Genomic DNA, 16405 nt, shown 5'->3' on the forward strand with positions numbered 1-16405 from the left:
AACAATAGATGGTGCATTTCTGGACCTTATGAACTAAATTGCTTTATTAAACATGCATTTTCCTCAGGCAGACGCAAAAGGCTGTTTGTCAGTTCTTGAGTAAAGACCACAGGCCGGGTCCTTGAGACGCCGGCGGCCGTATGAACTCAGAGACCGTCGTTTCTTCAAGGTCGACTGTCAGTGAAAGACACCTGGGCATTCTCAGCCGGCGGGGACATTAGTCAAAGCTCTTAAGTGAGGGATTCCCTCCAGCCAAAGCACTTGGACTCTGACAACGCAGAGAATGTTAATTAAGCCGCAGCGGAGAGCATTTACTGTCGCGTTGGACATTATTCAGAGCCAAGCGCTAATGTATTACCTCATCCCTGATCTGCTTGTATTGTACATAGTGGACGTTCAGGTTATGAGCGCTACAGTTCTTGCCAATTCAAAGTTAATGGTAACACATAACGCATCCATAAACAATATTGTCAGGATGAGGACGAGGGGAGAATCTGCGAGCTTTCATTTCGCATTAATGGTTTGGAGAAGAGGCTGTCTGTTCAGACAGAGATAGATCTCTTAAGACCATGCCCTAATGTTCTCTAATTATCTGCCTTAATGTGAACATATGGTGAACACATAAAAACAAAATAATCATAATTTCGCTATAAATAATACAAATCTTCATGCTGAAATCTCACTTTGGAAAAGGTTCTGCCCATTGTACATTAATACTGCTCAACATAAGGATGTTTTCTGCTTCAGTTACCATTATTGACAACATTAAAAATAATAGTAAAATAGTAAAATTCATATTTTAATTTATATTATAATAATATTTCAGTATATTGAAAGTACATTATTTAAATGTTTTACATGTGTTTCTCATTAAGTGTTTTCTTTTAATTTACCGTAATAATTATAATAATGGTTTTTGAATTTGTAAAAATAAAATAAATATTATTATTATTTAAAATAATACAACTGTATTAATAATAATAATAATTTTTAATAATGTGTTTTTCATTAAATGTTTTTGGTAATAATTCCTATGTTTTAAATTTACAGTAATAGCTTATAACTATACTCAGTGACAGCTATAAATGCATAAATTTTTATTTTTATTTAACCCAGCAAGATGAAATAATCTTGTTACTGATGTTATCTTATGGAACTTGGTATTTTGGCAGCGTAAGAAAAAATAAAATACAAAACATTTTAAAATTATCATTAATAATCATTTTTATCTTAATAACCATTAAATGTAATAAAAATAAATAATAAATAAATAAATAACTACTATAATTTGCAACAGTGAATAAAGTAAAATGTAAAAAATAAAAATAAATAAATAAAAAAAATAAAATAAAACAATGTCTAAATAAAATAAAATAAATAATTTAAAACAGTGGATAAAAAAAAATAAATCAAATCAAATTAAATTAAATTAAACAAAACAACGGATAAATAAAATAACAAAATAAAATAAGAAATAAATCAAATAAAAAAATCAAATAAAATGATTTGAAAGTGGATAAAAATAAAATAACAAAATAAAACAAAATATAAAAAATAAAATAAAATAAACAGTGGATAAATAAAAATAAAATAATTTGAAACAGTGGACAAAATAAAGTAAAATTTAAAAAATAATGTGAAACAAGTGGATAAAATAAGAAGCAAAGCAAATAAAATAAAAAAAAAATTAAAACAATTTAAAACAGTGGCTAAAAATGAAATAAAATAAAATAAATTAATTTGAAACATTGGATAAAATAAAACAAATAATTTGAAACAGTGGACAAAATAAAGTAAAATAAAACAAAATAATGTGAAACAGTGGATGAAATGAAATAAAATAAACAAAAAATAAATAAATAAATAAAATGATTTGAAACAGTGGATAAAAAAGAAATAAAACAAATTAACTTGAAACAGTGAATAAAATAAAAGAAATAACTTGAAACAGTGGACAAAATAAAGTAAAATAAAACAAAATAATGTGAAACAGTGGATAAAATAAGAAACAAATTAAATAAAAAAATTAAATAATCTGATACAGTGGATAAAATAAAATACAGAACAATTGTAAAAATTATAATTATTTAATCATTTGTATTTTAACAACCATTAAATGTAATAAAAATAAATAAATAAATAAACTAGTATACAATTAAATAAAACTGAAGAATTTGAAAGGGTGTAAAATAAAATAAAATATCAACAAATGAAACATTTAGTGATAACACTGTAATGGTCTGATAAGGCAAAAGACCAAAGCTGGGCCAAAACACTCTTGTGTTGGATATATTGACCGATCCTGACCCTTATATTTCAAGAGAGATGGATGCATCGTATGCTAAAAGTATAAAACAACAGCAACTGTCAAATTATTCTGTTTTTCTAATATATGTTTTGTTCACAGGCCATGCAGAGCTTCTGGCTCTCACAGCTGTGTGCGTGTGAGTATAAATCTCTACAGGCCTTTCTATGGTTCAACAGCTCCCTCCAAAGATAAACGACGCAGAGTAGGGGAACCCCTCGACAAAACACTCTCAGAGTCTCCACACAGCCAGAAAGCAGTGCTCAGGGGTTAAATATTCTCTCCGGCTCTTTCCTCCCTCTCCCGTTCTCTCTCCCTCACACACACACACCCTACACACTATATGAATATCTTCCTCTTTATACTTCCCTGTCTCTCATCTCCTTTGTTTCAGAGAGCCTCTTCCCATATTCCTCCTCCCCTCCTTTTTCTCACCACATCTCATCCACCCATTTCTATTTAATACATGTCATCTTTCTCTTTCATATTTCTGGGGAAGCATTCAAAAATAGCTCGGAGAAAGAGTCGGTCTCATCCGCGCGTGTGGAAGCGAGGGTGTTGCGCGTGTGCGGTGATCTTTTGGCACCGAATAAATCTTCTCATGGTGTCCTCTTTGTTGTACAAATAGCTGAGTGGTGTATTGTCTGCGCTGTGAGTAGGTTATTCTAGTGCAACCGATGGCCTTTCCTCAGAGAAAACAATTCTTTAAATCCAGAACTTCTTCAGACCATCCGTCCACCCCCACAAATGCACACACTCACGCACAAAGAGAGGAGGAAGCTGCGACGCACATTCACTGAGGATAAACAAAAATATCTCGTGTGTGTTCTTCTTACTAATTCATCTAATTCTTGTGTGCGGAGAGCGGTTGCTATGCCGATGACATCATGGAGTCTAGAAGGAAAGTGAAGAGACGTGTACAATGCAGCAGGAAAACACCAATCATCACACTACCATAAATCAACACCATAATGCACATTTAGTCTCTGATATTTGTCCTACATTGACATCTGTTGATGAAATATGCTGCTTCCACTAAACACTTAAAGAGATAGTTTACCCTAAAATGAAATTCTGTCATCATTTGCTTACCCTCATGTCATTCCAAGTCGGTATGATTTTCTTTTTCTTCCGTCAAACACAAAATTAGATGTTCATGCTGCAATTTTGCACGCAAAGAAATTAAATGGTGACCACAACCTTTAAAGGCCAAATAACAATGAAAAGCACCATGAAAATATTATGAAAGTGACTCATTGTTCAGAAAGCCTTCGGAAACCCTACGCTTGGCACAGCTGACCTTAAAGGGATAGTTCACCCAAAAATGAAAATTACCCCATGATTTACTCACCCTCACTAAAAAATGTCCTGGCTCTTCCAAGCTTTATAATGCCAGTGAATGGGTGTTGAGATTTTGATGTCAAATAAAGTGCATCCATCCATCATAAAAAGTACTCCACACGGCTCTGGGGGGTTAATCAAGGCCTTCTGAAGTGAATCGATGTGTTTGTGTAAGAAAAATATCCATATTTAGGACTTTGTAACCCTTAATCTCTAGCTTACGTTAACTGTCGTACGCATGTTCACGAGAGAGTGCCGCTCCAGCGGAACAAAACACCGGTTAAAAACACTGGTTAAACTAAAGCGTCAGAGAATTTTAGGGCTGCCCACTAATAGTCGACTAACCGTTAGTCGATGAGAAGAGGCTTGGTTGAGCAAAATTTTATTAGTCGCTTATTTGCAGAAAAAAAAATTCCACAGGAAGTGGCGAAGTCATGCAATCCATGACGGACAGATCGCTAACGGCTGATCTATGCAGTAATACAGTACATCGGGCAGAACATCGTTCACAACCTCAAATATGGCTTATTATCTAAAATATGTATTTAAGTAGTAGCAACATTACATGGCAGCTCAATCTAATGTTAACCTAGAAAAATGTGCGGTTTTTAAGTGTCTGTGTGGAGCGTGGAAGCTGAATAGTAGCGCACTTACTGCATGACAGGTGGAGGCGCCAGTGCGGTCACTTGCACTTAAAATACTCTGTCATTTTTGGTCAGATGAAAGTAATACATCTTTAAAATCTGTAAAGACTCTACATTTATTTGTGTGTATTCAGAATAACAACGAAACGTTGTACATTTGTAAAATAATGAAAGTAAACAGGGCAAACAGGTTGCGCTTTCTGCCGTCTCTGAAAGGAAATTCTTTAGTCGAGGGTAGCCCTAGAGAAGTTTGATACAAGCCAAGAGAAGACTGGTTTTCCTTTGCTGTAAACAAAACTTGGTTATCGAGAAACTAGTATATTCTCCCCGGAGCTTCCAGCGGATGATGTAGGACGTAGGTGAAACAACCGATCACGAATTAAAAGTACAAAACGAGGATTTGTAAGAAAAATTGTTGAAAGATTCTGAAATAAGCCAAGGGGAGACTGGATTTCCTTTCCTTTTCTTGAGAAACTGGCATATTCTCATCGGAAATTAAAGGAGAAGTCCACTTCCAGAACAAAAATTTACAGATAATTTACTCACCCCCTTGTCATCCAAGATGTTCATGTCTTTCTTTTTTCAGTCGATTATGTTTCTTGAGAAAAACATTCCTGAATTTTTCTCCATATAGTGGACTGTAATGGTGCCCCCAAGTTTGAACTTCCAAAATGTAGTTTAAATGCAGCTTTAAATGGCTCTAAATGATCCCAGTCGAGGAAGAAGGGTCTTATCTAGCAAAACGATCAGTCATTTTTTAAAACAAATTGACAATTTATTTACTTTTTAACCCTTAAATGTTCATCTTGTCTCGTCTCTGCGAACCACATGCGTAGTCTGTGCAGTCCGGGTCGGTACAGTCAGGGTATGTCGAAAAACTCCAGTCCCGTTTTCTTCTTCAACATCAAAATTGTCCAACATTGCTATTTTACCTTTTTTTGTAAAGGCCGTTTGTTCTTCTCTGCATGTTTATTTTGTAAACACTGCGTCGGTACTTCTGCAGTGATGTAGGACGATTTTGAATTTGGGAAAGAAAACGAGATGGGAGTTTTTCGACATACCCTAACTGTATTGACTGTATTAATTGAACGGGAAAAAAACGCAGACTACGCAGACTTAGACAAGACGAGTGTCTGAGGTTAAAAAGTATATCAATTGCCAGTTTGTTTCGAAAATGACTGATCATTTTGCTAGATAAGACCCTTCTTCCTCGGCTGGGATTTAGAGCCATTTGAAGCTGCATTTAAACTGCATTTTGGAAGTTCAAACTTGGGGGCACCAATGAAGTCCACTATATGGAGAAAAAATTTGGAATAATTTCTTATCGACTGAAGAAAGAAAGACATGAACATCTTGGATGACAAGGGAGTGAGTAAATTATCTGTAAATTTTTGTTCTGGAAGTGGACTTCTCCTTTAAACTACGCCTACGTCCCACGTCATCCACTGGAAAGCCACACTCTCATGAACGACTGTTAGCAGAAGCTAGAGATCAAGGTTTAAATATGAATATTCTTCTTACACAAACACATAGATTCACTTCAGAAGGCCTTTATTAACCTGACATGTGGAGCACTTTTTATGATAGATGGACACACTTCATTGGACTTGCCAGGGCATTTTTTTAATGTAACTCAGATTGTTTTCGCTTGAAAGACAAAAGTCATATACAACTAGAATGACTTGAGGATGAGAAAATCATGGGGGAATTTTCATATTTTGGGCAAACTATTTCTTTAAATCACAAATCTAAAGTGAGCACATTAGCAGTGGACTTAAATTGTCCAATTCCTCATAAGACTAAAGGACACAACAACAACTGTCGATAACTATTAGGTTTTAAAGGGTTACTTCACCCCAAAAATTAAAATTTTGTCATTAATCACTTAATCACACCCATGTCGTTCCAAACCCGTAAAAGCTTAGGTCGTCTTCGGAACACAATTTAAGATATTTTGGATGAAAACCGGAAGGCTTGTGACTGTCCCACTGACTGCCAAGTAAATACTACTGTCAAGACCAGAGGAGACGAATTGTTGAATAAAATCTTTTTTTTCTTTGTGTAAAAAAAACTATTTTCGTCACTTCATAAAATTCTGATTGAACCACTGATGGCAGATGGACTATTTTGACGATGTCTTTCACACTTTTCTGGGTCTTGACAGTGGTATTTACCTGGCAGTCAATGGGACAATCAAAAGCCTCCCGGTTTTCATCCAAAATATCTTAATAACAATATAATTGTTTCAGAGCCGATTTTTACAGCTGATGAGGAAACAGAATGTAGTTATTGTTATTTTTTTTCAGTCAGTGTGTTACACGTCCACATCTGTTGCCTTTGGTTGGCAACTGTGCAGATCAAGTATGTTCACACAGCATTTTCAGGCCCCCAAAATGCTGTTGTTATGTAAATAAACAGCCAAAATGTATAAAAAACTACAGTGGAAATGACCCCTTAGCCCCTTCAAACAGCTTCAGTACTTTGGAAACAGCTCATGGGTTGAACAGATTAGATTTATGGTGCTTTTTATTCTCCCTGGAACATGATAGCCCTTAGCCACCATTTAGTTTAAAGAGAAAGATAAATAGCCATACACTGATATGAGGGTAAATGACGACAGAATTCTATGATTTCTACAGATTTTGTTACAGCACATCAAAGATATTACACACTAAAGTTTTCTTCTTTTTTTTCGCACACATTGCATCATGCAACTCGTAAGCAACAAACCACAAGTGTCATTATTTGAATTACTCCAAGGCAAATGGGATTCCCCAGCAAAACAGCTGACAAAAAGAACAACATATGCTCACCTGGAGAGAATGCTAAGAAAACCAAGCCAGAACAGATCATACTGTACTGTACAAGAGTTACGTAGTTCAAACCATGCATAAGAATCTCATCATCCACACAAACACACTTATAGGGAGCAATAAAAAAGGCAGAGAAAAATAAAGATACATCAAAAGAATAACAGCCAATTCAATAGGTACTGTTAAACTCATAGTAAGCTGTTCACATCACTGTTGATGCTTGACTTTCTTCTTAAATATGATACATCTCATTTTCTGCTCCAGAAACCACTTATCTAGACCCTCAACTAGAGCTTGCATAATAACACATACACGTATCCTAATGCTGCAGTTTGGTACTTAAAGGATTGGCATCATCGAGTGTTTTTGTTCATGCAATGAAAGCCAGTGGAGTCCAAAATATAACAATGGAATACATTGACTATTATTGTATGAAGAAGAAAACACTTTTTTATTCTTTTGTGCTTTACAGAAAGTCATGTGTTTAGGATGACATGTAGTGACAGAAAAAAGAAATGAGGAAAGCCTGCAGAGATGAAAAAAAAGGAAAGAGGAAAGCACTGAAGAAATAAATGATAATGTGTTGTGTGGGCAGAAGAGAAGGGGCACTGAGAGAAAGAGAAAGATGGCACGCATGCTCCCCAGCTTTATTATATTTCCCTGAATTCCATTATTCCACCAAAGGCGTTCTTTTGGAGCTCATGCCGAGGGCTAACCTGAGTCACGTCAGCTATGGAGCCCAGGCGTGTCTCCCTGACAGTGATGAGAGCTGATTGTATGTCTTTGTAAATTTCCTGATGACCAGGTTTGCAATCTTATTTCTGGCAAAGCACACTAATTTCCATATGGCAAGAGGGAGAGTGATTTGATAGAGCAGTTGGAGAAGATAATCGCTGTAAATTCTCAGATCTCAGAGATGAAACGGCCCAGGCCATTTATTTCAGATGAGAAGCAGGGAAGGGAATGCTCCAAAACTGGGGTTTAGCTGCGCTACGGGTTTCAATTACTATCATTCAGAAAAATACGAGTTTACAGAATAAAAATCAAACAAAGAAATTGATCTGTTCCCATTAAACCCCAATGAAAACTTGGCATTTTCAATGGAAAGAAAGCAATCTCACCCAGGCATGGTGGAGGGCTAAAAAATGATGGTTCCAGGAAACTCACAGCAAGAAAGCGCCTCTAAATCCCATTTCAGCTTTAACACTGTAAATGTGTACCATGGGTATTCCTATCAACATTTCTTGAATAGATTTTGCTCTGCTGTATTACCATGATCGCACTTGCAATCTCCATACCATTCTAAACTTATATAGTGAATGTACTTACATTATTCTCATATCATTATATATAGTCCTGGTATATATGTATAAATAAAAAAAATACATTACCATTCAAAAGTTTGGGGTCGGGAAGACTTTTTAGGGGTTTAAGCACGTAGCGTAATTGTTAGAATGGCCGAGGATCAGCGATTTCCATGTAAAAAAGTCATGGAGAGTCTCACCAAGACTCGCTCCAATCGGCCTGATGGGGGCGCTACAGCGATTAAAAGTACGTATTCGCTTATATCCCCTAAACCGTTAAAAAAAAGAAGGGGAAAAAAACAAAAATGGCTATAACAATGCAATCCTTTGGCCTATCAACATGAAAATTGGTATGCACTGTCTTGGTCCCAAGCGCTACAAGTGTCTATAAGGACATTTGTGTATCTCAAAAAACAGCCAATAAATTTTGAGCGCCAATTAGACAAGGTTAACAAAGGTCGATCAGAATGAAACTCGTGGGCTTGTTTGACTCATTACTTTTGAGGTCTGTGAAAAATTTGAGAGAAATTGGCCACTGGGAGGTGCATTTTTCAAGGATGTAAACAATTGTATTTTGTGCGGTTTTTCACACATACACAATATTCATATCATATGATAGACCTTCTCATTTCAAACAACTTTGCCTCTAGAACCACTGCTGTCAATCAATCGTAATTGTTAGAATAGCTAAGGATCAGCGATCTCCATGTAAAAAAGTTGTGGAGAGTCTCACCAAGACTCGCTCCAATCGGCCTGATGGGGGGCTACAGCGATTAAAAGTATGTATTCGCTCATAACCCCTAAACCGTTTAAAAAAACCCTGATTTTAAAAAAAAAAAAAAAACTATTTTTGTGAACATGTCCTAGTTTTTTCAACCAGTCGGAGCCAAAGCAGTGCAGAAGGACTCTCTGGAGAGTGAATTTCATTAGAGTGAATATCAATAATTATCAAAAAACTTTCGACTCACTGTCTCAAAGGGACACCAACAAGTTTGAAAGAGGCAGGGCTGCTTCTACTACAATGGCTATAACTTCTGAATGGAATGAGATATCTTTGCCAAACTCAGAACTTATGTAAGAGCTCAGTCTGAGGTCACATGAAAAAAAGCACAGAGCTTGGCCACTTGGTGGTGCTATAAGAGGGAAAAGAAAAAATGGCTATAACGATGTAATCCTTTGGCCTATAAACATGAAAATTGGTATGCACGGTCGTGGTCCAAAGCACTATTTATGTCTGTAAGGACATTTGCGTATCTCAAAAAACATGGCCACCATTGGCCAATAAATTTGAGCGCCTATTAGACAAGGTTAGCGAAGGTCGATCAGAACGAAACTCAGTGGGCCTGTTTGACTCATGGTCCTCAAGGTCTGTGAGAAATTTGAGAGAAATCGGCCACTGGGAGGCGATGCATTTTTTAAAGACGTAAACGATTGTATATTGTGCAGTTTTTCACACATACACACAATATTCATATCATATGATACACTCTCTCTTTTCAAAAAACTTTGCCTCTAGAACCACTGCTGTCAGTAAAATCATTTATCAAATGATTGAGAGGATGCAAAAAAAAACTATTTTGTGAACTAGTCCTAGTGTTTTGCTCAATCTGGAAAAAAAACACTGCAGTAAAATTCTCTGGACTCTCGCAGTTTGCCGCTTTCCGTGTGAAAGGGCCTTAACGTGGACATTTAGAAAAGGGACCTGTCCAAATATGCCCAAAAGCCTATAAAGCCTAAACGAAAAGTCAAAACTTCACAAAACTAGATGAGCACATGCGACAGGTGATTCTAGACAATCTGAAGCTCTATGTGAAGCTTAGAGAACTTAGAAAATGCTAGAGGATTACGCATATTGCGTAACCTGAGACGTTCTCTTTTGAGGGATCTTCGTCCTCTAGTGGTCACTATGGGGAACACTAGAAGAGACAGTGTTTCGTTCCTTTTTCAGGAACCATGGTTACATGCGTAACCTGACACATTCCCTTTCGAGGGAACTCAAACTGCGTCCTCTAGTGGTCGTATGGGAAACGCTAGAGGACGCGGTGTCTCGTTCCCTTCTCAGGGAACTGTGGTTACATGTGTAACCTGAGACAATTTATTTGAACTTAAATTGAGAAATTAGTCTTTGTCAGTTTTGATCAATTAAACGCATTGTTGCTGAAAAAGTATTCATTTCATTAAAAATATATATAATTTTAACCCCAAACTTCTGAATGGATGTGTGTGTGTGTATGCATGTATGTGTGTTTTATACATGTATACTACCAAATAATGTGCACTACACAATAATTTCTCCAGGGATTATGTCAGTATGTCAGTATTGATTTCAAAATCCAGTCTGGAGGCAAGCCACTGCACAATTGTTGTATGATATATGTGATAGTTTGCCTCTGAGTAGAATATTACTCTGTACAGTGAACCTGACCCCACTGCCACAATGTAAAGATCAAAGATTAGTATCATTCATTACAGCAACCATTAGCTTAATAACTCAGAAATAAGAGGCGATTCACCTCATGTCACAATCAGTCACATTGTATTCTGAAGTGCCTGATTACAATGGCTGCCTGGATGAGTGGCTTTGAAGTCGTGTTTTAAGCACTTCATTTAATGTGGTTTAATCCTCTCTAGGGCCCGGCCATTTCAGGCTCATTTGTTTTTATATAGTCCTCCAAACGCTTATGACACCCCCATAGCATTAAAGGGATCAAATAGAGAGGAAGAAAGGTTGAAAGTGTTATATAACTTCTAAGAGCCAGGGAAAAAAGTTTCATGAATTTATCTTTTTTTTTTTTTTTTTTTAACTTCATGAGGTATATGGAGCATAAAATACATAACAATAAAAGTATGTGTGTGTGGTTTAATGATATCAGAAGAATGAGACACTAAAGCTAAAATGTTAATTTTCAAAAAAGAATTGATTCATAAATTGATTTATACACACCACAATTTAAAAAAAAAAAAAGGAATGGGAATGGTTTTTGTTTTAAAAAGAAGTCTTATGTTCACCTAGGCTGCATTTATTCATGGAAGTCCATTTCCACCACCGAATTAAAAAAAAATAAATAAATTCTGACTTTTTTCTCACCAGTGAGATATAAACTAGCTATTCCTAGGAGAAAGTCACAATTGCAGGATATAAACTAGCAATTCTGACAAAAAAAGTTAGAATTGTGAGTTTATGTCTTGCAATTCTGACATTATTTCTCAGAATTGTGACTTTCTGACCTTTTTTCTCGCAGTTGTGATTTACAAAATCCAATTTTGAGGGAAAAAAAAGACTGATATGTTCTCAAAATCGCAAGTTTGTATCTCGCAATTCTGAGAAAAAAGTCAAAATTGTGAGATAAAAAGAAACAATTACCATTTTTATTTTCTATTCAGTGGTGGAAATGGGCTTCCGTATTTATTTGATTAAAAATACAACAAAATAAGTGAAATTTTATCAAAACTTAAAATAACTGTCTTCCATCCATCCATCCATCAATTCATTTATTAATTATTTCAATTATAGATCAATTTCCAGGGCTCTAGTTTTCAGTGTCACATTAACTTTCTGAAATTATTGTAATATGCTTGTTTGGTATATAATATAATTAATATTATTAATAATATAAGTGTATAGAATGTTTGAAAAACAACCTTTATTTAAAATAGAAATCAAAATTTAACATTATAAATGTCTTTATTGTCATTCTGGATCAGTTCAATGCAGTCTTTTTGTATAAAATTATAAACCGAAAACAAAACACACCCAAACTTTAAGTGATAGTGTGTATTTATATGAATACAGTACAGTACAGTACAAAAAAAAAAATCCTCTGCCAAAGTCCCCAATAGATATATTTATGTAAAATTCCAATGTCCTCTATGGAGGACAAAAGTGAATTGTTGCTGGGTCACAGCATGATAAAAGACACCCACAGCAGAAGATCCAAAGCAGAAAAGAGAGGATAGCTCTCTGATATCCCTAGGGCAAAACACTCATCTGTTAAACAAAGCAAAAGGAATTTAGCAGATTGAAATCAAAGTCCCTGAGCCATGTTCCCAAGTCAATGATAAACCAAAGCAGCGTCTTTCCTGTGATAATCTGCTTCGAATTACAGGCGAGGATCTCTTTGTTGCCTATCACCACATGTGGTTTTGGGCATTCCTGTGTCTTTTGGAAGTCATTCAACACAACATGCTTCAGGACATCTAGAAAAACCCAGCGCTCCACGAGAGACGACGACAAACGCCTCAAAATAACCTCCCTTTTTTGAGTCGTAACAGTTGGATTTCATTTTAACACTAAGTTCATTTCAAGCCTGTGTCCAATTACATTTTAATTTGTTTACCATCTGTTCTTTGATCTACTTAAAGCACATTGGGTTACGAAAGGTGGTGTATTCTAGGTATGAGACTTACCTCCAGTATCTTGCATCGCTCTGAGTCACAGTGGCTGTCCTCACAAGGGTGAAACATCCCCAGAGTAACGCAGTTCAGCAGGATTACCAACATGCTGGCCCTCTCGAACCATGTGGAAAGCAGAAGTTAAGGAATAGCACATAGAAAATAGATGCAGTCACAGAAATGAATGACATTATTAGTTTTAAAAAGGACTTTGAAACAATTTTCACAGTTTTTTACAGAGCATACACCACATCCAAGCTATCGGCATACATATTTAAAAACTAAAGTTGCTAAAGAGAGCAAAAAAAGCAGATCTAATGCTAATTTACTGACTTGACTGTGTTGTATAAACAATGTCCTTCTTTCCCACTGTTATAATCTGTTTTAGAAAAGAAAGCAAGGTGAAATTGTAATAAATTAGCACAGTATTGTTAGCGCTCACATAATTTAGTTACTACAGCTTTAACAAATAACATTTCAAAGGCTAAAATCACTTTCTCTGTCACGAAAACGAGGTCAGTCCAGTTAAACGTGTTACAGGGCTAACGTGCTTTTGTCATTATGTTCGTCATTATTTTTCTTGATTTACTTGTGGGGAATAAATGACCCAGAGTTCCTTCATCCTTTTAGCTCACCGCTAGTAATTGATCACGGGGTGGGGAAAATGTGTGGCTGGTCGCTCAGATGCCACGTACCCATCCAGGGGTCGAGCTCGCACATTTACATCTAAATTAAATACAAGAATGCTAATGCCTATACGGGGTGCCGTCTGAGCAAAGTGGCACCAGACAGAAACCAAGTCATTTTTCACAATTACTGCCAGCGGAGAGCCCAAGGGGACACAATTAAAGCCGCCAAAACAAAATAAGAGGATGCGCCATCAAACAGGAAACTTTTCTGCTAGGGAAAACTCTGATTACGGTCAACAATAGAAGTATATATTGTCCGATGACATCATAAGGAAATTACCCAACGCTTTAGACGTTGAGTGAAAAACATTCAGTGGATCAAACTTTTACAGTGGCATCATGAATTAATCTGCCTTAGTGCTGCATTTGTACAAATATATGAGAAGTCATAAACCTCAATAATGTAACTCTCTGTGTTCACTCAGATGATTTCTGGTGTGAAGTCTCAACACTGGTGTTACGGTATTTTATAGTTCTTGACCATAATGAACGTCTCCAGTTGCATAAAGGGGCTCGGGCTATAATGTATTCTGCATGAATAATGTAAACAGACAGAATGTGTCTTCTTCCTCCAGAAAGGCGGAAGACTAATTACAAGCTGCTAACTTCTCTCAGGCATCATTGATCTATATACACTGAACCAGAGGCAGAAAGTCAGTGGAACTGCAAATAGAGAACTATATAAAGAAAATCACTCGAAAACTATGTAGAAAAAAAATTAGAGCTGTCAAATCCAAAATAATATACACTGAACCAGAGTCAAAAAGTCAGTGGAACTGCAAATTGTGAAATATGTAAGGAAAATCACTTGAAAACTATGTACAAAAAAAAAAAATTAATAATAGGGTTGTCAAATCGATTAATATACTAATATACTCGAATAATATACACTGAACCAGAGGCACAGAGTCAGTTGAACTGCAAATCGTGAGCTATGTAAGGAAAATAACTTGAAAATCTATGTAAAAAAAAAAAAAAAAATTAGGGCCGTCAAACTGATTAATCACGATTAATCGCATCCAAAAGAATATACACTGAACTAGAGGTAAAGTCAGTGGAACTGCAAATCGTGAACTATGTAAGGAAAATCACTTGAAAACTAAGTTAAAATAAAATAGGGCTGTCAAATCAATTAATCACGATTAATCGCATCCCAAATAATATACACTGAACCAGAGGCACAGAGTCAGTGGACCTGTAAATCGTGAACTATATAAGGAAAATCACTTGAAAACTATGTTAAAAAAAAAAAAAAGGGCTGTCAAATCGAATATTTGCAATTAATCGCTTCCAAAATAATATACACTGAACTAGAGGCACAGAGTCAGTGGAACTGTAAATTGTGAATTATGTAAGGAAAATCACTTGAAAACCATGTTGAAACAAATAGGGCTGTCAAAACGATTAATCACGATTAATCACATCCAAAATAATATACACTGAACCAGAGGCACAGAGTCAGTGGAACTGAAAATCATGAACCATGTAAGAAAAATCACTTGAAAACTAGGTAAAAAAAATAAATAAATAAAAATAAAAAAATAGGGCTGTCAAAACGATTAATCACAATTAATCGCATCCAAAATAATATACACTGAACCAGAAGCACAGAGTCAGTGGAACCGCAAGTCGTGAACCATGTAAGGAAAATCATTTGAAAACTATGTAAAATAAAAAAAAAATTGGGCTGTCAAATACATAGTACACAGACATATGATGTAAACACAAACCTTTATTCTGGATGCGATTCATCACAATGAATCGATCTGACAGCCCTAAAAATGGATTATACACAATATAGGCTTTCATAGTAAATCATGCGATTACACTTCCTTTCAAAAGTTTGGGGACAGTAAGTTTGTTAGTTTGTTTGTTTTCAGCAAAAGAATATACTTTTTTTTTTTTTTTTACAGATTTATGGATGCATTACATTCATGAAAAAAACTTTCTTCTTCAAAGAATCCTGGAACTGTTCACAGTTTCTACAAAAATATTAAGCAGCACAACTGTTTTCTATGGAAGCCCATTTCCACCACTGAAAAATAAATATAAAAAATAATTGCAACTTCTTAATCAATTCTGACATTTTTTTTCTCAGAATTGCAAGATATATACCCACAATTGCAAGTTATAAGCCCAATTTCAAAGGGGAAAAAAAGAACAAAAATGTTCTCAATTGTGAGTTTATATCTCACAATTGCGTGTTATAAAGTCAGAATTACAAGATATAAATCTTGGGAAAAAAAAAGTTGCAGTAACGTTTTTTATCTTTTTATTCAGGGGCAGAAACAGGCTTCCATAGTTTGTAACATTAATAATAATAATAATAATAATAATAATATATTTTTTTTTTATTCTAAAGATTTCTGAAATTCAAACTATTTATATTATTTCTCATACTCTGCAGTTTTACACTTCTGCTATGTTTAATTTTGCATAATGCCATTGGCAATAAATCTAGTTTCAAGTGCTTTATTTCACTCCACAATCTTTCTTCTTGCATAATAAAATCATTTAAACCATTACTGCATGTTCATTTATTTACTCTGGGGGGGCTCTGGTCATGCTGTCAGGGGTTTATTCTGTGAAAACGACTGGCTGACTGCTTCTATCTCTATATAGAAATTCCCATAGAAACCTATGCAAAAATTGATTTAATAAGGAAGATGCCAGGTGCATTTCAGAGAAAACAGTCAACCCACCACATGACACATTATCCAGCACATTGTCAAAAACTCATCCTAACGTTGTCTACTTATATTCCATTTTTTTCTAAATCTATAGCAACCAAAACAATATTTACAGCTAGAGAGACACTGGTAGAGCCTTCGGCAACTTCTAAATGTCCGCAGGATTAAAAGGGTTAACGTTAAGGGCAAATGTTTCCCTTGCCAGCGAGCAGTAATAAAAGACGAAA

General features: G+C 35.5%; 1 protein-coding gene across 11 annotated transcripts in view; it reads right to left on the bottom strand.

The window, feature by feature from the left end:
* cacna1g (calcium channel, voltage-dependent, T type, alpha 1G subunit) overlaps positions 1–12921 on the bottom strand; it is a 162906-nt gene extending 149985 nt beyond the window's left edge. For all 11 annotated transcript variants that reach the window (XM_051124015.1, XM_051124013.1, XM_051124014.1 and 8 more), the window contains exon 1: positions 12815–12921. In XM_051124015.1, the coding sequence (XP_050979972.1) occupies positions 12815–12907 (93 nt within the window). In that variant the 5' untranslated portion in view covers positions 12908–12921. The remainder of the gene's footprint in view (positions 1–12814) is intronic.
* Positions 12922–16405: the final 3484 nt, after the last annotated feature.

The sequence above is a fragment of the Labeo rohita genome, chromosome 12 (genome assembly GCF_022985175.1).
Source record: "Labeo rohita strain BAU-BD-2019 chromosome 12, IGBB_LRoh.1.0, whole genome shotgun sequence".
Lineage (NCBI taxonomy): Eukaryota > Metazoa > Chordata > Actinopteri > Cypriniformes > Cyprinidae > Labeo > Labeo rohita.